Source organism: Heteronotia binoei, chromosome 2, assembly GCF_032191835.1.
Source record: "Heteronotia binoei isolate CCM8104 ecotype False Entrance Well chromosome 2, APGP_CSIRO_Hbin_v1, whole genome shotgun sequence".
Classification (NCBI taxonomy): Eukaryota; Metazoa; Chordata; class Lepidosauria; order Squamata; family Gekkonidae; genus Heteronotia; species Heteronotia binoei.
The window spans coordinates 191809165-191829815 of NC_083224.1; the positions used below are offsets into that span (position 1 = coordinate 191809165).

General features: G+C 47.7%; 1 protein-coding gene across 1 annotated transcript in view; it reads right to left on the bottom strand.

The window, feature by feature from the left end:
• Nucleotides 1–20201, bottom strand: part of LONP1 (lon peptidase 1, mitochondrial) — a 38719-nt gene extending 18518 nt beyond the window's left edge. Inside the window, exons 1-7 of the mRNA XM_060232749.1 lie at nucleotides 20023–20201; nucleotides 13745–13833; nucleotides 12411–12530; nucleotides 10969–11191; nucleotides 10764–10825; nucleotides 726–855; nucleotides 545–628 (exon numbers count right to left, since the gene is read on the bottom strand). Of these exons, the coding sequence (XP_060088732.1) occupies nucleotides 545–628; nucleotides 726–855; nucleotides 10764–10825; nucleotides 10969–11191; nucleotides 12411–12530; nucleotides 13745–13833; nucleotides 20023–20106 (792 nt within the window). The 5' untranslated portion in view covers nucleotides 20107–20201. The remainder of the gene's footprint in view (nucleotides 1–544; nucleotides 629–725; nucleotides 856–10763; nucleotides 10826–10968; nucleotides 11192–12410; nucleotides 12531–13744; nucleotides 13834–20022) is intronic.
• Between the last annotated feature and the right edge of the window lie 450 nt (nucleotides 20202–20651).

The following is a 20651-nucleotide window of genomic DNA, read 5'->3' on the forward strand; positions in this document are numbered from 1 at the left end:
GAAGAAGTACTTCCTTTTATCCGTTTTAACCCAACTGCTCAGAAATTTCATCGAATGCCCACGAGTTCTTTTATTGTGAGAAAGGGAGAAAAGTACTTCTTTCTCTACTTTCTCCATCCCATGCATTATCTTGTAAACCTCTATCATGTCCCCCTGCAGTCGACGTTTCTCCAAGCTAAAGAGCCCCAAGCGTAGGAGAGGGAGATCTAGCAAAAGGTATCTTAACAGAGCCTCCATATTCTGAGACAGTAATACCTTGAATGCCAGCTGCTTGAGTGGGCAGGGGAAGGCAAAGGGTCGGGGAAGCCTCTCTGGGCTAAACAGACTATGCTTTGGTCTGATCCAGCTGGGCACTCTGGGGCAGGCAGAAAGCCACTCTGCTGGAGTGGGGCTCAATCTTCAGTCCCGGCAGAGCCACTGCCCCCTCCCCCCTTTGGAACCTGCTCCTGACCCCTCCCTCCCATCTTCTGGGGAGCCCCCTGAAAGAGGCTCCTGGGCATGGGGCGCTGGGCTCAGCACCTCCAGGCCAGCTTCTGGGGCTCACCTCCCGTCCCAGCCGCTGCTGGAGCTTGCTCAGTTCATACTCTTTCTTGAGAAGAGACAAGGCTTTGTACAGGCGTTTGGGAATCTAGAAGAGAAGAAGCAGCTTGGTTGCACTCCTGCTGGGCGACTGGTGAAGGCAGAAGGGGAACTGTGGGCTTCTCCTAGCCAGCGTTGAGCCTCACCTGGGTTTCTTCCAGGATGTCCTGCAGCTCGTGGGACTCCGCCCCTGTCAACGCCGCCCCCATGTCGCTCAAATAGATAGGGTTATCCACCACTCTCTGCCCAGCTTGCATCATCTGGAGCACAGACTCCCTGGAAAGTCCCGGCAGAGGGAAGAGGAGTCAGAACGCTGCAGTCTTTTTGGAGCTGTTGCTGGATCCAGTTCTGCCCCTCTGCTCAGCTCACTCCCCTCCACCACGGGCACTGGAGGAAGGCACCGCTGAGCAAAGTGTGGGTGTGAGGGCAAATACAACCTGAAATGCTTTTAAAGTTTAACACGGGTTCTCAACACAAACCCTTAAAACACCTCACTGGCTGTTCTCAGCAGAACTCCAGAGGGTGCTCTACAACCTTCTACACCTCTCTCTTTTTTTTTTTTTTTCCGTGAATAAATACTTTATTGCACCCAAGTGAAAGACAAGTAGTAACAATTAAACATATAATACATATAATACATATACAATACATATATCACATTCACATCTTCAGATTCAATCTCCCCCCACCTCACAAACATCCTCCCTTGCATCCCGGGAGTAGACAGAGAATAGTTTTATATGTTTCTGCTAATCCATTACTAAACCTTTGCTTTTAACCCAACAAAATATCGGTTCCCAGGTCTTCCGGTGTAATGGCGTGGTGTCGCTGAGACTTTTCCCGAGCTCCGGGAGAAGCTCTGTTTTGCTGGGCATTTGGGGGGGCTTCCCGACTGGAAGCACCCCCTAAAGAAGCGTCAGAAGGCGCATCGCAGTTTGGGGTGCCTTTAGGAGTTTGGATGGGTAGCGGAGGCTCTTCATCCATCTCCTTTTAATCCCTTTAGCCGATGCCCCAGCAACACCATAGGTGACTAACCGGGCTACCGGACAAGGGAGCAGACGGAGGCAGCATTTTTTATCCGCTGTTTGGATCAACAAGAAGAACCTATAAGTTGAAATACGTTTCCAAAAGTATCCATCGAAGTGGCAATTGTGTTGCGGAACGAGGACTTGATTGAAAGGCGCAGAACGGGGAAAGGCTGGAGGAGCGGAGAAGCGGCGCGGAGAGAAGAGAGACGAGACGGACGAACGGTAAATGGTAAATGAGACTGTTTGTAAACTGAAGAGAATATGAGATAGTTAGAACTACTGTGAACTAATACAGAACTGATTAGAAGGAAAGGAAGATCGCTAAACAGCAACGGGAAGGCGAAGTGGAGCTGACCGGGCAGACAAACGGACGGTGTGCAGGCGCGGCTGTATTCTGGAAGAGAGAAGCCGGTCGGAAGGATTGACGGACAGAGTAAGTAGTTGCGGGTTGAAGAATGACAGAGGAACTTATGTTAAAATAAACTGTAAAATATTAGAGGCGGAAGGGTAAAGAAAGTGTAGGAGACGGGAAGGAAAAGAAGCACTGTTTGAAAATAAGGCTAAGTCTCTGTAATGGCGGCATCTGTACCATTGAAAGTGAAACCATGAGGGGGGAAGGGAATGGCGTCTATCTTGTTAACTGAAAACGTCTAGGACTTGCGCCGGCTCCTAGGGGAACTGAGTTACAAAGAGACCGAGCAAAAAATTTGAAAGACTTAGATTGGATAAAGGGTGGAGAGACGGTTCTTAGCAGAGATTTTCTGCGGCTGTCTCTCCGCTGAAAATGGGTTTTTGACTGCCAGAGAACTGAGTTAAAAAGAGACCGAGCACAAAACTTGGAAGACGTGGATCGGATAAAGGGTGGAGAGACGGTTCTTAGCAGAGATTCTCTGCGGCTGTCTCTCCGCTGAAGATGGGTTTTTGAGTCCTGAGAAGTCGTTTGGAATAAACTGTAATAAATTTTTGGAATATAGACAATAAAGACAAAGTACAATAGGGTGGAAGAAGAAGAGCAGAAGAAGGATAAACAGAGTCAACAAGAAAGGAGGAATATAAAAAGAGACATATAATAGAAGGGACAATTATATTGGAGAACTGAGAATTATATGCTTTAAAAACGGTCTAGCTATGCCTGGAGAAAAAGTATAGTGTGCAGCTGCTGGATTAGGAGAAGTAACTTAAGAACATAGTGGCATACCTTGGTGTAAGGATAATTGTATTTTACATAAAATAGAAATTGGGATAAGGAATTTAATGAATTGTTAATAAGGTAATTTGATGTGTTGAATTGAATGAATTTGAACTGGAATGAATTGAATTGTTGGTGATTATATATTGGAAAACTGTTGGTGATTATAGATAGACTGAATAATTTAATTGTATTAACCTAAACTAATTAAGGCAATCCTCTGGAAAAGAGGACGCAGAACAGTGGATTTAGGAGGTTAAAATAATATTAATATCAAACTTGGAGGTGAAGGAAGTTTCATAAGAAACAGAGATGGGACCAAAAAAATTGGGACAAGGCACCCCCTCACCCACCCCTGGGGGAGGGGGGAAACAAGTACCTGAGACAGCAAATCAAGATGCTATTGAGAAGTTACAAAACATAGTGACGGCTGGCTTTAAACAAAACCAGGAAGCGTTAGAGGTCATGAAAGTACACTTAATGGGACAGATAATAAAAACTAATAAACAGGTTGAAGAATTTCAGAAACAACTGCTGGGGAACACTCAGCAGATCCACAGTTTGACTGCTAAAGTGGACAAGTTGGAGGAAAAGGAAAAAGAGATGTCCAATAAAGTTCATGACAATGCAGCAAAGATGGCTCAATTAGAAGAAAGAGTAATAAGGTTGGAGGTGGAGAAAGCGGCCTATATATTACGTTTTCAGGACATACCAGAAGAAAAGAATGAAAATATAATAGAGAAAATTATGGAGATGTTAACTTTTGAAGATGAAGAATGTTTGGAGGGGGGAAGGAGAGATATAGAGTGGGCCAGAAGAGTTTCCTCCAGTTATACGCGACGACATAATTTGGCAAGAGAGGTTCAAGTTAAATTTGTACATCTTGCAACATGTGAAAAAATTTTGAGGAAGGTAAAAGAACAGGAGTTGAAATGGAAAGATGTAAAAATCAAAGTGCTGAAGGACGTGCCTTGGGAAGTCCGTCAGCGCAGAATGAAATATCGTAAACTCTCAACATGGTTGATTAGACATTCAATACAATTCAGATGGTTAATTCCAGAAGGGATTTTCTTTACATATCAATCCAAAAGACATAATATCAATTCGATGGAAAAATTAGAAGAATTTTGGGAACAATTTGTAGATCTAAGTAGTCGAGAATCGGAAACAGAGGATGAACAAGAAGAAGAAGGCTGCCAAAGTAATCCCGAAGAACAACCTGTGCAGAGGGTGCAGAGGGAAAGAACCAAGATAAAGTATAAAACTAAAAAAGTTCAGAAACTAATACCGGGTAGTATAGACTTGCCAAAATGAGACCTAAGTCCGGACTGCAAATAACATCAGTGAATGTGAACGGCCTGAATGATCCACGAAAAAGACGAAAAACTTTCCAGCAACTAATGAAGACCTCCTCCTCAATAATTTGCTTACAAGAGACACACATCCAAGAAAAAGATATAAAGTACCTACAAAACGATAAATTAGGAAACCTATATTGCTCATCTGATCCAGAGAAAAAGAAGAGGGGAGTAGCTATTTATGTATCCAGATCTATCCACTCTAAATGCCTGTATATGGATAAAAAGGGAAGAATAGTGATAATAGAGATAGACCTTAATGGCAAGAAAGTGATTCTAGTTAACATCTATGCACCTAATGAGAAATTAGAGAAATTTTACCAAATTCTACATAGGAAACTGATAGAATTGGAACCAAAGAACTGCTGCATTATTGGCGATTATAATGCAGTGCTGGACATAGAAAAGGATAAAAAATTTGAAGGACAAAAAAAAAGAAAGATACGGAACACTCTGCCAAAAGCTTTTCTTAAATTAGCGGATGAATTTAATTTATTAGATGCGTGGAGAACGAAGAATCCCTCAACTAAAGACTATACCTTTTATTCATCGGCGCATAGGTCCTGGTCAAGGATTGATATGTGTTGGCTATCGGCCGACTTAATGTTGTCTCTCCAGCAGGCAGATATCCTACCAAGAACTTATGCGGATCATAATCCTATACAAATAAATTTGGTAGAAACCTTAAAAAAGCCTCGTTGGACCCTTAATCTGCAGATCTTGAAAGAAGATAAATTTTTGGAAACAGCTAAGAAGGAAATTAAAGAATTCTTTCAGTATAACTTAGTGAAAGACACCAGCATGCACGTTATTTGGGATGCATTCAAAGCTTTTTTTCGTGGAATTGCAATAAGATATGCAGTGGGAAGGAAAAAAGAACGATTGAAGTCCTATAATGAATTGGTTCTTAAATTAGGTGTGCAAGAGAAGCAACTAAAGAAAAGAAATACAGAAGAGATAAGACTAAAGATTTCGGCTATTCAACATCAGATTAACTTACTATTAATGGAGGAGGTAGAAAAGAAGCTGAAATGGATGAAACAAACTCATTTTGAAAGTGCCAATAAAATTAGTAGGTGGCTGGCATATAAACTTAAGAAAGAAAGGAATAAAAAAATCATAAAATCACTCAAGGATGAAGAAGGAAATGAGTTTACACAATCCAATCAGATGAAAAAGATAATTCAAAAATTTTACCAAGAATTATATAAAGACCAAAATTTGGATAACCAGCGGCAAGATGACTACATAGCAACGACGAAGCTGAGACAACTATCAAAAGAGCAAAAAGGAAAATTGGAAGCGTCAATTACTATGCAAGAGATTGTGGAAGCGATAAGTCAGCAGAAAGTGAATAAAGCGCCAGGACCTGATGGGTTACCAATTGAACTTTATAAAGTATGTGGAGAAGAATTGCTTATTCCGTATAAAAGCGTCATTGAAGACATGCAAAAGTACCACAGGGTCCCAGTATCTTGGAAGGAGGCGCTGATCTCGCTAATACACAAGGAAGGTACAGATCCAACAGAAGTGAAAAACTATAGACCTATTTCCTTGTTGAATGCCGACTACAAGATCTTTGCTACAGTGTTGGCAAATAGACTGAAAAAGGTTATCGGTACAATTATCCATGAAGATCAAACAGGTTTCATTCCAGGCAGACAAATGAGGCAAAATTTAAGATTTTTACTAAATGCTATTGAATTTTACAAAGAGCATCCAGAGAAGCAGGCGGCGTTTATATTTGTCGATGCAGAGAAAGCCTTCGACAATGTGAATTGGAATTTTATTCTGAAATCATTGAAAGCAGTGGGCTGTGGAGAAAACTTTTGGAACATGGTGAAAACTATATATACGGAACAAAATGCCAAGGTCAACTTTAATAACACTAACTCGGACCTGATTGATATAGCACAAGGCACAAGACAGGGATGTCCCCTGTCTCCCCTCTTGTTTGTTTTAACTTTAGAACCCTTGTTGCAAAGAATCAGAGACGAAGGAAAAATAAGAGGTATTAAAATTAAGGGAGAGGAGTTGAAGGTCCAAGCTTTTGCAGACGACCTATTGTGTGTCTTGGAGGATCCTAACTTATCTATTGTTCATTTGAAGGAAATGTTTAAACAATATGGACAAGTAGCGGGGCTTAAGATTAATGTCCAGAAGACGAAATTTTTTACTAAAAATATGAACGAACAACAAGTCACTCAATTTGGAACTCAGTCGGAATTTGTATATGGGAAAAAAATAAGATACCTAGGAATTCAAATGACAAATGATTTGAAAGATCTATATCGAAACAATTATGAGAAATTAGTAAAAGACATTCAACAAGATCTAATTAGGTGGAAAGATTTGCAGATCTCCCTTCTGGGCAGAATCGCAACCATAAAAATGAATGTATTACCAAGAATATTATTTTTCTTTCAAATGATCCCTACCTTGCTCCCCAAACTTTTCTTCCAACAGATTAATAAAATAACGTCATCATTCATTTGGCAGAATAAAAAGCCTAGAATCAGGCTTAAGGTACTCCAGGATAGCTAACTTAGAGGCGGCCTCACCCTACCAGAATGGAAGTTGTATCATACGGCTTGTCGAATAGTTTGGTTAACAGATTGGTTCACATTAAAAAATAAAAAAACTTTGGTGATAGAGGGAGCGGGTTTAGAGAGAGGATTGCATGGGTATCTTTGGTACCAAAATCCCCCCAAAAATAGTTCCTTCTGGAGACATGAGATAAGACGGTCCCTTTATAGAGCTTGGATGGAGATTAAGAAGTTTTACTTATATACGCCAAGGTGGTTGTCGCCGGTAGAGGCCCACTCTCATCCGAATCTCTATATGTGGACTAATTTAAGTTACCAAAACTTGTTAGATAGACAAAATAATTTGCGATTAGAAGAAATGGACCAAATGGATTGGTGGCTGAAGTGCCAAATAAAATCTATTCACCAAAAAGATAAAGAATTTGGCTTCTCGAAACAATTAAATGAGATTGACCAAATTATTCAGACGGACCAGAAATTAATTTCTAAAATCTATGAGTGGTTACTTAAGGAGAAAATGCAAGGAGAAGTGGTAAAAGAAACTTGGGTTAAATGGTTGAGAGACTTTGGCTATACTATCCCCTTAGAAGAATGGGAGAAGTTGTGGAAAAGGAATGTAAAATTAATAAAGCCAGCTCAGTATAAAGAAAATCTCTATAAAATGATTTATCGCTGGTATTTAACACCAGACCGACTGGCTAAAGCCCATTCTAGTTATTCCGATAAATGCTGGAAGTGTAAAAAGATAAAAGGGTCAATATTTCACGTTTGGTGGAACTGTGAACACGCCAAAAAGTACTGGGCGTTAATTAGTACCTGGATTCAGAAAATTTTGAAAATTACACCACATCATTCCCCAGAACTTTTCCTTCTAAATGTTTGTCGAGAGACCTTTCCGTCTAATACAATCAAGCTGTTAATGTATATTGTTACTGTGGCAAGAGTATTATATGCTAAATACTGGAAGTCACCAAATATACCTTCCAGGGAAGAATTTATTGTAAAACTTATAGAAGCTGCGGAACTTGATTTACTGACTATAAGGTTACGGGATGGCAATATACTTCTACACCTCTCTTGTTGGATGGGAAAGGACCAAGCTTTATGCCTGCCCACCAGGACCAAAGCCCCAAGGGTTTTCCCGATCAGCCAGACATGTGGCTGAGAGCTAAAGACACCTACTGATGATTTATTCCCAAGACAGGAACGTAAAGGAACTGTAACAGCCATTAAATGATTAAGCCATCCGTCCCAAGTTCTTTTCCTTATTCACCCACTGTTTCCCCAAGCTTCCTTACGTGATTCTTCCACTACCTCAGAAAAGCACCAATATGAACCTGTGAAGCTGTGAAGCTGCCTTCTGCTGAATCAGAGCCCCCCCCCCCCCCCGGGTCCCTCAAAGACAGTCTTGTCTTCTCAGACTGGCAGTGGCTCTCCAGGGTCTCAAGCTGAGGTTTTTCACACCTATTTGCCTGGACCCTTTTTAGTTGGAGATGCCAGGGATTGAATCTGGGACCTTCTGCTTACCGAGCAGATGCTCTAACACTGAGCCACCATTCCTCCCCTTACATATGAAGCTGCCTTCTACTGAATCAGACCCCCTGGGTCCATCAAAGTCAGTCTTGTCTACTCAGACTGGCAGCAGCTCTCCAGGGTCTCAAGCTGAGGTTTTTCACACCTACTTGCCTGGACCCTTTTTAGTTGGAGATGCTGGGGATTGAACCTGGGACCATCTGCTTACCAAGCAGATGCTCTACCACTGAGCCACCATTCCTCCCCTTACATATGAAGCTGCCTTCTACTGAATCAGACCCCCTGGGTCCATCAAAGTCAGTCTTGTCTACTCAGACTGGCAGCAGCTCTCCAGGGTCTCAAGCTGAGGTTTTTCACACCTACTTGCCTGGACCCTTTTGAATTGGAGATGTCGGGGATTGAACGTGGGACCTTCGCTCTACCACTGAGCCACCATCCCTCCCCTAAAGAGAAACAAATTGAACCTATGAAGCTGCTTTCTACTGAATCAGACCCCCCTGGGTCCATTCTAGTCAATATTGTCTACTCAGACTGGCAGTGGCTCTCCAGGGTCTCCAGCGGAGGTTTTTCACGCCTATTTGCCTGGACCCTTTTTTAGTTGGAGATGCCGCGGATTGATCCTGGGACCTTCTGCTTACCAAGCAGATGCTCTACCACTGAGCCACCGTCCCTCCCCAAATATGGAGGGTCTGACGGCAAGCAACCATTCATTTACAACCAACTGAAGGACGGGTTGATTAAATGGCTAAGAGGCAGGTCAGTTGTCACCTCTGGCAAATTCCCAGAGGGAACAAAGGAGGCTGCCTTATACCGAATCAGACCCAGCCCTCCTTGACCCACCGAGGTCAGCTTTGTCTACGCAGACTGGCAGGGGCTCTCCGCAATCTCAAGCAAAGGTCTTCCACATCGCCAACTGCCAGAACCTTTCAACTGGAAATGCTGGGGATTGAACCTGGGATCTTCTGCATGCCACATGGAGGTAGGCTCCAAGAGACTCAGTTTGATACAGGGTGACGTCACAGTCTGTGAGAGAGCCAGCACGGTGTCGCAGTCAGTGCTGAACCAGGAGCAGGGAGCTTCAGACTTTTGACCCCACCCTGCAATGAAGTTCACTGGGGGACCTTGGGCCAATCATGCTCTCGTAGCTTAGCCTACCACAAAGGCTCGATGGGAGGGACGGTGGCTCAGTGGGAGAACATCTGCTCGGTAAGCAGAAGGTCCCAGGTTCAATCCCCAGCTTCCCCAACTAAAAAGGGTCCAGGCAAGTAGGTGTGAAAAACCTCCGCTGGAGACTCTGGAGAGCCGCTGCCAGTCTGAGACAAGACTGACTTTGATGGACCAAGGAGGGTCTGATTCAGTAGAAGGCAGCTTCATAGGTTCAAGGGAAGGAAGGCAGGAAGGAAGGAAGGCAGGCAGGAAGGAAGAAAGGAAAGATGGATGATGGCTCAATGGTAGAGCATCTACTTGGTAATCAGGCGGTTCTAGGTTCAATCCCCGGCATCTCTAATTTAAAAAGGTCCAGGCAAGTAGGTGTGAAAAACCTCAGCTTGAGACCCTGGAGAGCCGCTGCCAGTCTGAGTAGACAAGACTGACTTTGATGGACCCAGGGGGGTCTGATTCAGTAGAAAGCAGCTTCATAGGTTCAAAGGAAGGAAGGAAGGTAGCTCAGTGGTAGAGCATCTGCTTGGTAAGCAGAAGGTCCCAGGTTCAATCCCTGGCATCTCCAGGCAAGTAGGCAAGAAAACCCTCCGCTGGAGACCCTGGAGAGCCACTGCCCGCCTGAGTAGACAATACTGACTTTGATGGACCCAGAGGGGTGTGATTCAGTAGAAGGCAACATCATAGGTTCATATGCTCAGGGGAGGGACGGTGGCTGAGTGGCAGAGCATCTGCTTGGTAAGCAGAAGGTCCCAGGCTCAATCCCCGGCATCTCCAACTAAAAAGGGTCCAGGCAAATAGGCGAGAAAAACCTCAGCTTGAGACCCTGAAGAGCCGCTGCCAGTCTGAGAAGACAAGACTGACTTTGATGGACCCAGGGGGGTCTGACTCAGTAGAAGGCAGATTCCTATATTCATATCATGTCAGGACAAAATGGAAAGGAAAGCTATGGATGTCGCCCTGCATTCTTTGACAGAAGGGGAGGACAAAAAGGTGTAAGATACGCATAGATCAGGCTTGCCACAAGCTTCCTGCAGGGAAAATGATGGATCCCACAGGCCCATTCCCCGAGCAGAGAGGCCTTTCAAGAGCCTCTTGCACCTTTGAAGGGCTCCCTGAGCCAGAGGAATGGCGCCTCAGGGTCCAACCCTGTGTGGTGAGGATGGGTTCCTCCCCCGTCCCTGACACACACACACACACAGGGTACCAGAAATGCCTGCCAGTGAGGTTTGCTGCACCTCTTTGCAGGGCTCAGAAAACCTGCCTAAAACGCCACCGTCAGCAACTCCAAGCCAAACTGGAGGGGGCGTTAATTTTTATTTCACCAGCAAAACCCCCACAACCCACTTAACACGCTGGGAGGGAAACGAACCTGTAAAGAGGATTCAAGGCAATGATGTCCCGGATGGTCTTGACGATTTCCGCCGTGAGCGCCTGCAGACACACACCGGGGGGCACAGTCAGGGCCCAGAGGGGCCTTTGCCCTGCCTCCCTGGCTGCAAACCCTCCCCCCGCCAGGCCAGGCCCAAGGAGGCCCCGCTGCTGCTGGCCGTACTGCCCGGGGCCCCCTCACTCACTTTGACCTCTTCTGTCATCTGGAAATCCTCGTGGGCCACGTTCTCCACTTCCACCATGAGCACCTCGCTCGGGGCTGCCTCCAAGGGCTCCAGCGTGGACTCCAGGGCCTCCGGCTGTTCCGTGGCCTCCCGCTTGGACTGCTTGTGCTTCCTGCGCGGTCTCTGCCTGGCCTCAGGCTCAGGCTCCTCCGGGTCCACCTCCAGCTGCCTGTTGATGCGAATTCTGCAGCACAGGAGAAGACAAGACACTGGATTTATGCCCTGCCCTTCGCTTGGGAGTCTCAGAGCAGCTCACAATCTCCTTTCCCTTCCCCTCCCCTCAACAGACACCCTGTGAGGCAGATGGGGCTGAGAGAGCTCCGACAGAAACTGCTTTTGAGAGGAACAGCTCTGAGAGAACTTGTGACTGACCCAAGGTCACTCCAGCAGCTGCGCGTGGAGGAGTGGGAAATGAAACCCAGTGCTCCCAGATAAGAGTTCACGTACTTAACCACGACACCAAACCGGCTTTCTGAAGAGGGGAAAGCAGGCTCAGGAAGGGGGTTTGGCTGCCGTTCTGGGCTGCACTGACCTTGCTCTGTCACAGGAGGGCACCTTGCAGCATGCACAAACACAACACTTGGAAGCACAAAACTGCAGCCCTGCTGTGGCCAAGTCAAAAGCACCCCTTTCTCCTCGGGGGGAGGGTTATCCACCACTCTCTGCCCAGCTTGCATCATCTGGAGCACAGACTCCCTGGAAAGTCCCGGCAGAGGGAGGAGGAGGAAGAGGAGTCAAAACGCTGCAGTCTTTTTGGAGCTGTTGCTGGATCCAGTTCTGCCCCTCTGCTCAGCTCACTCCCCTCCAGCACGGGCACTGGAGGAAGGCACCGCTGAGCAAAGTGTGGATGTGAGGGCGAATACAACCTGAAATGCTTTTAAAGTTTAACGCGGGTTCTCAACACAAGCCCTAAAAACGCCTCACTGGCTGTTCTCAGCAGAACTCCAGAGGGCGCTCTACAACCTTCTACGCCTCTCTGGTTGGACGGGAAAGGACCAAGCTTTACGCCTGCCCACCAGGACCAAAGCCGCAAGGTTTTCCCGATCAGCCAGGCATGTGGCTGAGAGCTAAAGATACCTACTGATGATTACAACTTCCTGCCGGGGAAGTGGGGGGAGATGGGGGGGGCACCTGCACAATGACCTTTCAGGTCACCATGGATTGGACGCAATGTCCCAGCACACCAGGGCTTTGCAGTAAGCAGGCAGCATCACAGGGCCCTTGGAGATCCAGCTGCACTTGGGGCCCTTGGCTAATTCTCTAACGGCGCAGTCTTTAACTGCTGGGAAGACCTGGTCAGGAAGTGGGAAGCCTTCCCCATCAAGGCAGCGTCCCTTCTACCCCTCAAGGGCCACGCAGCTCCCGCAGGCTGCCCGGGGGGGGGCAACCACAACGGGACTTACCTCCGGTGTCCCATGACAATCATCCGCAGCCTGTCCCCCAAGTCCTGCATTTCGTGGATCTGGACAAACGTCCCCATCCGGTAGATCTCTTCCAGGTTCTCCACCACATCTGACTCATTGCTGGAAACAGAGGATCAAAACAGGGCCCCGTTGGGCTCTGAGCGGCACAGAGCGGAAGTCAAGGGCCCACCCACGCTGGCTCCACTTTGACACGCAGAGAACCCGCAGCTTTAACAGCCAGCATTTTTGTTTCCAGCGGATTTTGCAGCGATCTAGATGACACCAAGCAGCTGCCCTCTGCTTCCCAACAGCCTTCTTGCCCGGAAATTAAGATCATGGTGAGAAGCTCTCCTGCTGTCCCACGAAAGAGGGCCTTCTAAGTGGTAGCCCCACCATTCTGAAAACTTCCTCAGGGAGGCAGATCTGGCCCCTCCACTTCTGGCCTTTAGGAGGCAGCTGGAGACAATTTTATTTAGGACTGCCTTTGACTCATTTACCCAGCTTGCCGGGGAGACAGTGAAATGACCGGGGAAGGCAATGGCCAACCACCCCGGAAAAAGGTCTGCCGTGAAAACGTTGTGAAAGCAACATCACCCCAGAGTCAAAAATGACTGGTGCCTGCACAGGGGACTTTCCCTGTTCCTTGACTCATTTAATTTTTTTTAATTTACTGTCAGCCTCAATTTATGTGTTTTTTAACTGTTGTTTCATTTGCATTATAAACAGCCTTGAGTTCCACAAGGTAGAAAGGCAGCTAAATTGTAGGTAGCTCTCCCAGAAGCTGCCCTTTCAAGGACAGAGCCTCAGAGCAGCCTGCAATCTCCTTTCCCTTCCTCCCCCACAACACCCTGTGAGGCAGGTAGGGCTGATAGAGCTCTCCCAGAAGCTGCCCTTTCAAGGACAGAGTCTTAGAGTGGCCTACAATCTCCTTTCCCTTCCTCCCCCACAACAGACACCCTGTGAGGCAGGTAGGGCTGAGACAGCTCTCCCAGAAGCTGCCCTTTCAGGGACAAGAGTCTCAGAGCGGCCTACCACCTCATTTCCCTTCCTCCCCCACAACAGACACCCTGTGAGGTGGGTGGGGCTGAGAGAGCTCTCCCAGAAGCTGCCCTTTCACGGACAGAGTCTCAGAGCGGCCTACAATCTCCTTCCTCTACCTCCCTCACAACAGACATCCTGAGAGGTAGGTGGGGCTGAGAGAGCTCTCCCAGAAGCTGTCCCTTCAAGGACAACAACTGCGATAGCTCTGGCTAAGCCAAGGCCATTCCAGCAAGTGCAAGTGGAGGAGTGGGGAATCAAAGTGGAGGAGTGGGGAATCAAGAGCTGCTACTCACTTGTCATCCTTCTTGAGAAAGACTCCGGCGTAGGGCTGGGCCAGGCGGACCTTCCTCCTCAACAGCTCCACCAGCTTGTTATTTTTCACCTAAGCAAGAAGGCAATGTTGTGAGGCAGACTGAAGAATTTGGGAAGATGATCTACAGGTCTTCTGAGGTCTTTCTACGGCCAAGAAAAAGGAACAGGGCTCTCCTCCAACTTGGATCAAGGGTGATGCTGTGGGAGGGGGAGTAGGAAGTACAGTCCTGCCCCCCATTCTGTTTGCCCAGCCCAAATCAGCCTTCTTCCCACGTCCATGAGGGAAGAGGATGACATACAAGGTGGGAGATCATCTTAAAAAAAAAAAATTACAGGAGCTAGCAGTTGCTCAGAGATAGGAAATTTGTCATTACAGCAATGTTAACCTTCCACTTCCCCCCAAAATGTGGTTAAGTGCGCGGACTCTTATCTGGGAGAACCGGGTTTGATTCCCCACTCCTCCACTTGCCCCTGCTGGAATGGCCTTGGGTCAGCCATTGCTCTGGCAGAGGTTGTCCTTGAAAGGGCAGCTGCTGTGAGAGGCCTCTCAGCCCCACCCACCTCACAGGGTGTCTGTTGTGGGGAAGGAAGGGAAAAGAGATTGTAGGCCACTCTGAGACTCTGTCCTTGAAATGGCAGCTTCTGGGAGAGCTCTCAGTCCCACCCATCTCACAGGGTATCTGTTGTGGGGAAGGAAGGGAAAGGAGATTGTAGGCCGCTCTGAGACTCTGTCCTTGAAAGAGCAGCTTCTGGGAGAGCTCTCACATCCCCACCCACCTCCCAGGGTTTCTGTTGTGGGTGCAGAAGGGAAAGGAGATTGTAGGCCTCTCTGAGACACTGTCCTTGAAAGGGCAGCTTCTGGGAGAGCTCTCTCAGCCCCACCCACCTCACAGGGTGTCTGCTGTGGGGAAGGAAGGGAAAGGAGATTGTAGGCCACTCTGAGACTCTGTCCTTGAAAGGGCAGCTTCTGGGAGAGCTCTCAGCCCCACCCTCCTCACAGGGTGTCTGTTGTGGAGGAGGAAGATAAAGGAGATTGTAGGCTACTCTGTCCTTGAAAGGGCAGCTTCTGGGAGAGCTCTCTGAGCCCCACCCACCTCACAGGGTGACTGTTGTGGGGGAGGAAGGGAAAGGAGATTGTAGGCCGCTCTGAGACTGTCTTTAAAAGGGCAGCTCCTGGGAGAGCCCTCTCCAGCCCCATCCACCTCACAGGGTGTCTGTTATGGCGGGAGGAGATATAGGAGATTGTAAGCTGCTCTGAGTCTCTGATTCAGAGACAAGGGCAGGGTATAAATCTGCAATTCTTCTTCAAAAAACCTCCTGTGGATGCTTTTTAACCTTAAAAAATTCAGAGGTCATGAATCTCTACGAGCTAGTTATGTCCTTGTTAAACACAAAAACCCAATGTACATAAAAATTATGTATATTCTTAATATGTGAGTGTTATTCTATTCATACAAAAATAGAAATACCGTTTCCCCGAAAATAAGACACTGTCTTATATTTGTTTTTTCTCAAGAAGGGGCCTATTTTCAGGGGATGTCTTATTTTTTATTAAGTACGATACAACCATCTACATTTATTCAAATACAGTTAAGTCATCTTCTGGAACATTGTCATAACTCTCCAGGTATTTCAGTCTTCCTTACCACTCCGCGCCGAAATGCATGGCGTGGCTGTGCAGATACGCTGCATAGCCACGCCCATCACTAGGTCTTATTATCGGGGTAGGGCTTATATTTAACAAATGCATAGAAATCCTGCTAGGGCTTATTTTTTTGGGTAGGTCTTATTTTCAAGGAAACAGGGTAGATAGAAATGCAACATCTAATAGTTCTCACAACATTGCCCAATTGAAGAAGATGATACTGGATTTATACCTCGCCCTCCACTCTGAATCTTAGAGTGGCTTAGAATCTCCTTTACCTTCCTCTCCCACAACAGAAACCCTGCGAGGTGGGCGGTGCTGAGAAAGCTCTCCCAGAAGCTGCCCTTTCAAGGACAGAGTCTCAGAGCGGCCTACAATCTTCTTTCCCTTCCTCCCCCACAACAGACACCCTGTGAGGTGAGTGGGGCTGAGAGAGCTCTCCCAGAAGCTGCCCTTTCAGGGACAGAGTCTCAGAGTGGCCTACAATCTCCTTTCCCTTTTTCCCCTACAACAGACACCCTGTGGGGTGGGTGGGGCTGAGAGAGCTCTCCCAGAAGCTGTCCTTTCAAGGACAGAGACTCAGAGCAGCCTACAATCTCCTTTCCCTTCCTCCCCAACAACAGACACCCTGTGGGTTGGTGGGGCTGAGAGAGCTCTCCCAGAAGCTGCCCTTTTAAGGACAGAGGCTCAGAGCGGCCTACAATCTCCTTTCCCTTCCACCCCCACAACAGACACCTTGTGGAGTGGGTGGGGCTGAGAGAGCTCTCCTAGAAGCTGCTTTTTCAAGGACAACCTCTGCCAGAGCTCTGGCTGACCCAAGGTCATTCTAGCAGCTGCAAGTGGAGGAGTGGGGAATCAAACCCGGTTTTCCCAGATAAGAATCTGTCACTTAACCACTACACCAAATTGGCTCTTGAAATTGAAGCAATGTGTTCCAACCTTTACAATAAACCCGACGGAACAAGTTTGTACAAAATACCAACATTTTTTTAAAAACTCTTCAAAAGTCACTACCTGCCATCCAGCTCAACTTGCTGTCAATGAATGACTTCACTGACAAACAGTACTAGGCAGTACAAACTGTCACATTATGAGATGACCTATCTAGTTTAACTTGCTGTCAATAAATGACTTAATGAGCATTCTGACAAGACCCATTTCCAGCCGCCTTCCTCAGAAGTCATAAGCTTCAGTACTCAGCAAAGTCATCCAAAAAGAACTGTTCACATTTCAGCAAAGGTTGGAACACACTGATTCAATTGCTCTGTGTGGACTGTGGACAATGTCACGACAACTATTAAACAACGCATTTCTATAGATTTCTATTTCTGTAATAGTATAACGCTCACATTTTAACAGTATACAGAATTTTTTCTAATATAACTTACAGTTTAGCATAATTTTTATGCACACAATGAGGGGTGGTTTTTTTAGAAGGTTTTATATCCCACTCTTCACTACATGAAGGCGTCTCAGAGCGGCTCGCAGTCTCCTTGCTTTCCTCTCTTCGCAACAGACACCCTGTGAGATAGGTGGGGCTGAGAGAGCTCTCCGAGTACTGCTCTGAGAGAACCACAATTGACCCAAGGTCACCCAGCTGGCTGCTGCTTATGGAAGAGGAGCGGAGAATCAAACCCAGTTCTCCAGATCAGAGTCCGCCACTCAACCGCTACACTACACTGCCTCTCTACACTGTGGTCCCAGCATATTGGTTAGCTTGTCCGTGGCATTGGTTAGCCTATGGCACTAACTGCACCTTTGCAATATATACGGAACCACCTCCATGTTTGAAGCTATACCCCTACGATTACAGATGCTACAGAGCAACACAGCAAAACTGTTGCTTTCATATCTTGCGTGAAAACTTCCAAGCAGCAGCCAGCTGGCCGTAGGATGCCGGACAACATGGACTTCCCTTGTTTTTTATAGATGTTGGAAATGTAAAAATCACGAGGGTTCTTTTTTTCATATGTGGTGGACTTGTGAAAAAGCGAAAAAGTTTTGGCGGATGATACCACAAGAAATTTCTAAAACTTTGGGATACAACTTTAAGAAAGTTGCAGAGACTTTTCTGCTGGGATTACAAATGGAAAAATTTCCAAAAGAAGATAGGACTTTCATTTGGTATTTGCTCTCAGCTGCTAGGACATTGTATGCGCAGTTGTGGAAGCAAGAAAAAATACCAGAGAAATGGGACTGGATCGTGAAAGTTTTATCGTGGAGTGAGATGGACAAATTAACAAGAACTTTAAGAGACTACGATTTGGATGTGTTCAAAAAGGAGTGGAAGAAATTTAGAGGATATATAGAGCAAGAGTGGAATGTAAAAAGACATTGGACAAACATTTAATATGAAAGTGAGAAAAGAAAGACATTGAACTTTGATTGGTTAAGGGTACGTTTATAATCGAACTTAAGTATATAACCTCAGCGGGAGTCTAGTAATGGAGGGAGGGGGGATTGAAAATATCATATGGGTTAGAGATAGTAAGGATATAATTAGACATTGTAACCATATGTTATCAATAAAATTGTTTAAACCAAACGTGGACTTCCCTTGTTTTTTTAATCCAGCATTTATAAAATTCTTCTACCGAGAGAGCTCCTTGTGCCAAAACGTGATTTCTACTTGGCAAGGCTAAAGCGCGCTGGCGGCTTTGGCTTAAAAGGGGTTTGTGACCAGATTTAAAGCTTCGTTTCCCCCCTCCTCCATGAATAGCGAAGGCTACTGTCATCACAGCGGATCTTCAGGGAACAAAGCACACAAGCTCCATTGTAGCTTCTGTCAAATTCCCATAAGCGCTGCTATCTTCCTGCTCTGCCACACAGCAGGGTTTCTTAGTGACTGAGGCCTTGGTGTGCTCTGGGCTTATCAGTGTCCCTGAAGCAAACCTTGGGGCCCTTCAAGCGTGGCTGCACAAGGCCAACCCTACAAGGACACAATCTCCGTCTCCAGCATCACCAAGGCCACAGCACCACACTTGCAAAGGAACTAACAGCGAGCTGCCCCTCCAACAACTCTACTAAAGAGCTTTTTAGCAAGCGTCCTCGAATGAGCACACAAGATGATGAAATAAGATGAAATGCCATCAAATGACTCACTTGTGAGTCCTGTGTCAAGTCCCAGAAACACCCCAAGGCAACAGGAGGAAATGAAAGCGTGCTTTTCCACTAAGGGCCAAGGGTATACATGACAAGGGCCAACTAGTTTGCCTGCAGCAAAGATTAGTGCATGAACAAATGGGTTGGCCTCCCTTGCTTTAGGACACCCCTTTCTAACAGATTCCCTCAATGAAATATACATTAATTTATGACTGGCAAACAGCAATCCTGGAAACAACAAAATAATCAAATCTTCCACACACACCCTCAGAAAACAAGCCCCACTAAGAAAACAACCAGTAGATGCTCAGAGTGAAAAAAAGATTTGCCATGGCTGAGCTGGTGCAGCCAGAGCCAAAAGAGCTGAATATGGCACAGTGCACTGCAGCAGCAAAAACAGCAAGAGGCAACACTAGTGTTTAAGTGTGTGGGCTCTCCTTCCTTGGAGGTTTTCCAACAGAGGCTAGATGGCCATGTGACAGCAATGAAAATCCTGTGAATTTAGGGGGAGGTATTTGTGAGTTTCCTGCCTTGTGCAGGGGGTTGGACTAGATGACCCTGGAGGTCCCTTCCAACTCTATGATTCTTATCTGAGAGAACCGGGTTTGATTCCCCACTCCTCCACTTGCAGCTGCTGGAAAGGCTCTGGATCAGCCGTAGCTCTCACAGGAATTGTCCTTGAAAGGGCAGCTTCTGGGAGAGCATTCTCAGCCCCACCCGCCTCACAGGGTGTCTGTTGTGGGGGAGGAAGGGAAAGGAGATTGTAGGCTACTCTGAGACTCTGTCCTTGAAAGGGCAGCTTCCAGGAGAGCTCTCTCAGCCCCACCTACCTCACAGGTTGTCTGCTGTGAGGAAGGAAGATAAAGGAGATTGTAGGCCGCTCTGAGACTATGTCCTTGAAAGGGCAGCTTCTGGGAGAGCTCTCTCATCCCCACCTGCCTCACAGGGTGTCTGTTGTGGGGGAGGAAGGGAAAGGAGATTGTAGGCCGCTCTGAGACTCTATCCTTGAAAGGGCAGCTTCTGGGAGAGCTTTCTCAGCCTCACCTACCTCACAGGGTGTCTGTTGTGGGGGAGGAAGGGAAAGGAGATTGTAGGCCTCTCTGAGCCTCTGTCCTTGAAAGGGCAGCTTCTGGGAGAGCTCTCTCAGCCCCACCCACCTCACAGGGTGTCTGTTGTGGGGGAGGAAGGGAAAGGAGATTGTAGGCCGCTCTGAGACTCTGTCCTTGAAAGGGCAGCTTCTGGGTGAGCTCTCTCACCCCTGCCTACCTCACAGGGCGTCTGCTGTGTAGGCGAGGGGGGGGGGAAGGTAAAGGAGATGGTGAGCTGCTCTGAGACTTTGACTGGAGGTCGGGCTATAAATCCAGTATCTTCTTCTCCATCTTAACTCCAAACTTTTAATGCCTCGACTTGGCCACTTTCAGATTCCGCCCCGCTGCAGAAAAGTGCGGAGAAGCGACAAGCCCCGCAGTGGGTGGGCGAGGGTGCCGCCGGGCTTTGCAACAAGCGCCTCACCTCGATGATCTTGATGAAGCGGGGGAAGACGGGGTTGCGGGTGACAGCCACCAGGGGCACGTGCGGGACGTGCTCGGGGACCATGAGCGGGGCCAGCGCCGTCACCACCGGAGCGCCGCCCGAGCTGTCCCCCGGGAGGCCCTCGCTGCCGCCGCCGCCGCCCTCCTCGCCCGCCGCCCCACCTTCCTCGCCGCCCTCGAGGCCGTTCCGGCTGCCGCCTCCCCGGAGCAGGAGCTGGAGGCCCCGTGGAGATGCCGCCCAGGGCCCCGGGGGGTGCCCGGCCGCGGCGAGGGCGAAGGGCGCAGGTCTCCCGGGCCCGGACCAGCCGCACAGCCGCCCCCGCCGCCACACGCGGCCCAGCAGCGGCGGCCGCCCGCATCGCCACAGCAACCGCCGCGCCGCAGCCGCCGCCATCTTGCACGCGCCCAGGGATGACGCCATCACCGCGCGACCCGGAGGGACGAGCCCATGCGGGCTTTCAAGGGACCAGCGACGGCGGGGTGCTAGAGCGGCTTCCTGTTGCGCGTCCGGTACTTCCGTTCCACGGGTGGGGAACAGTGGCTCTCCAGACTCTTTTTGCCTACAACTCCCATCAGCCCCAGCCATTGGCCATGCTGGCTGGGGCTGAT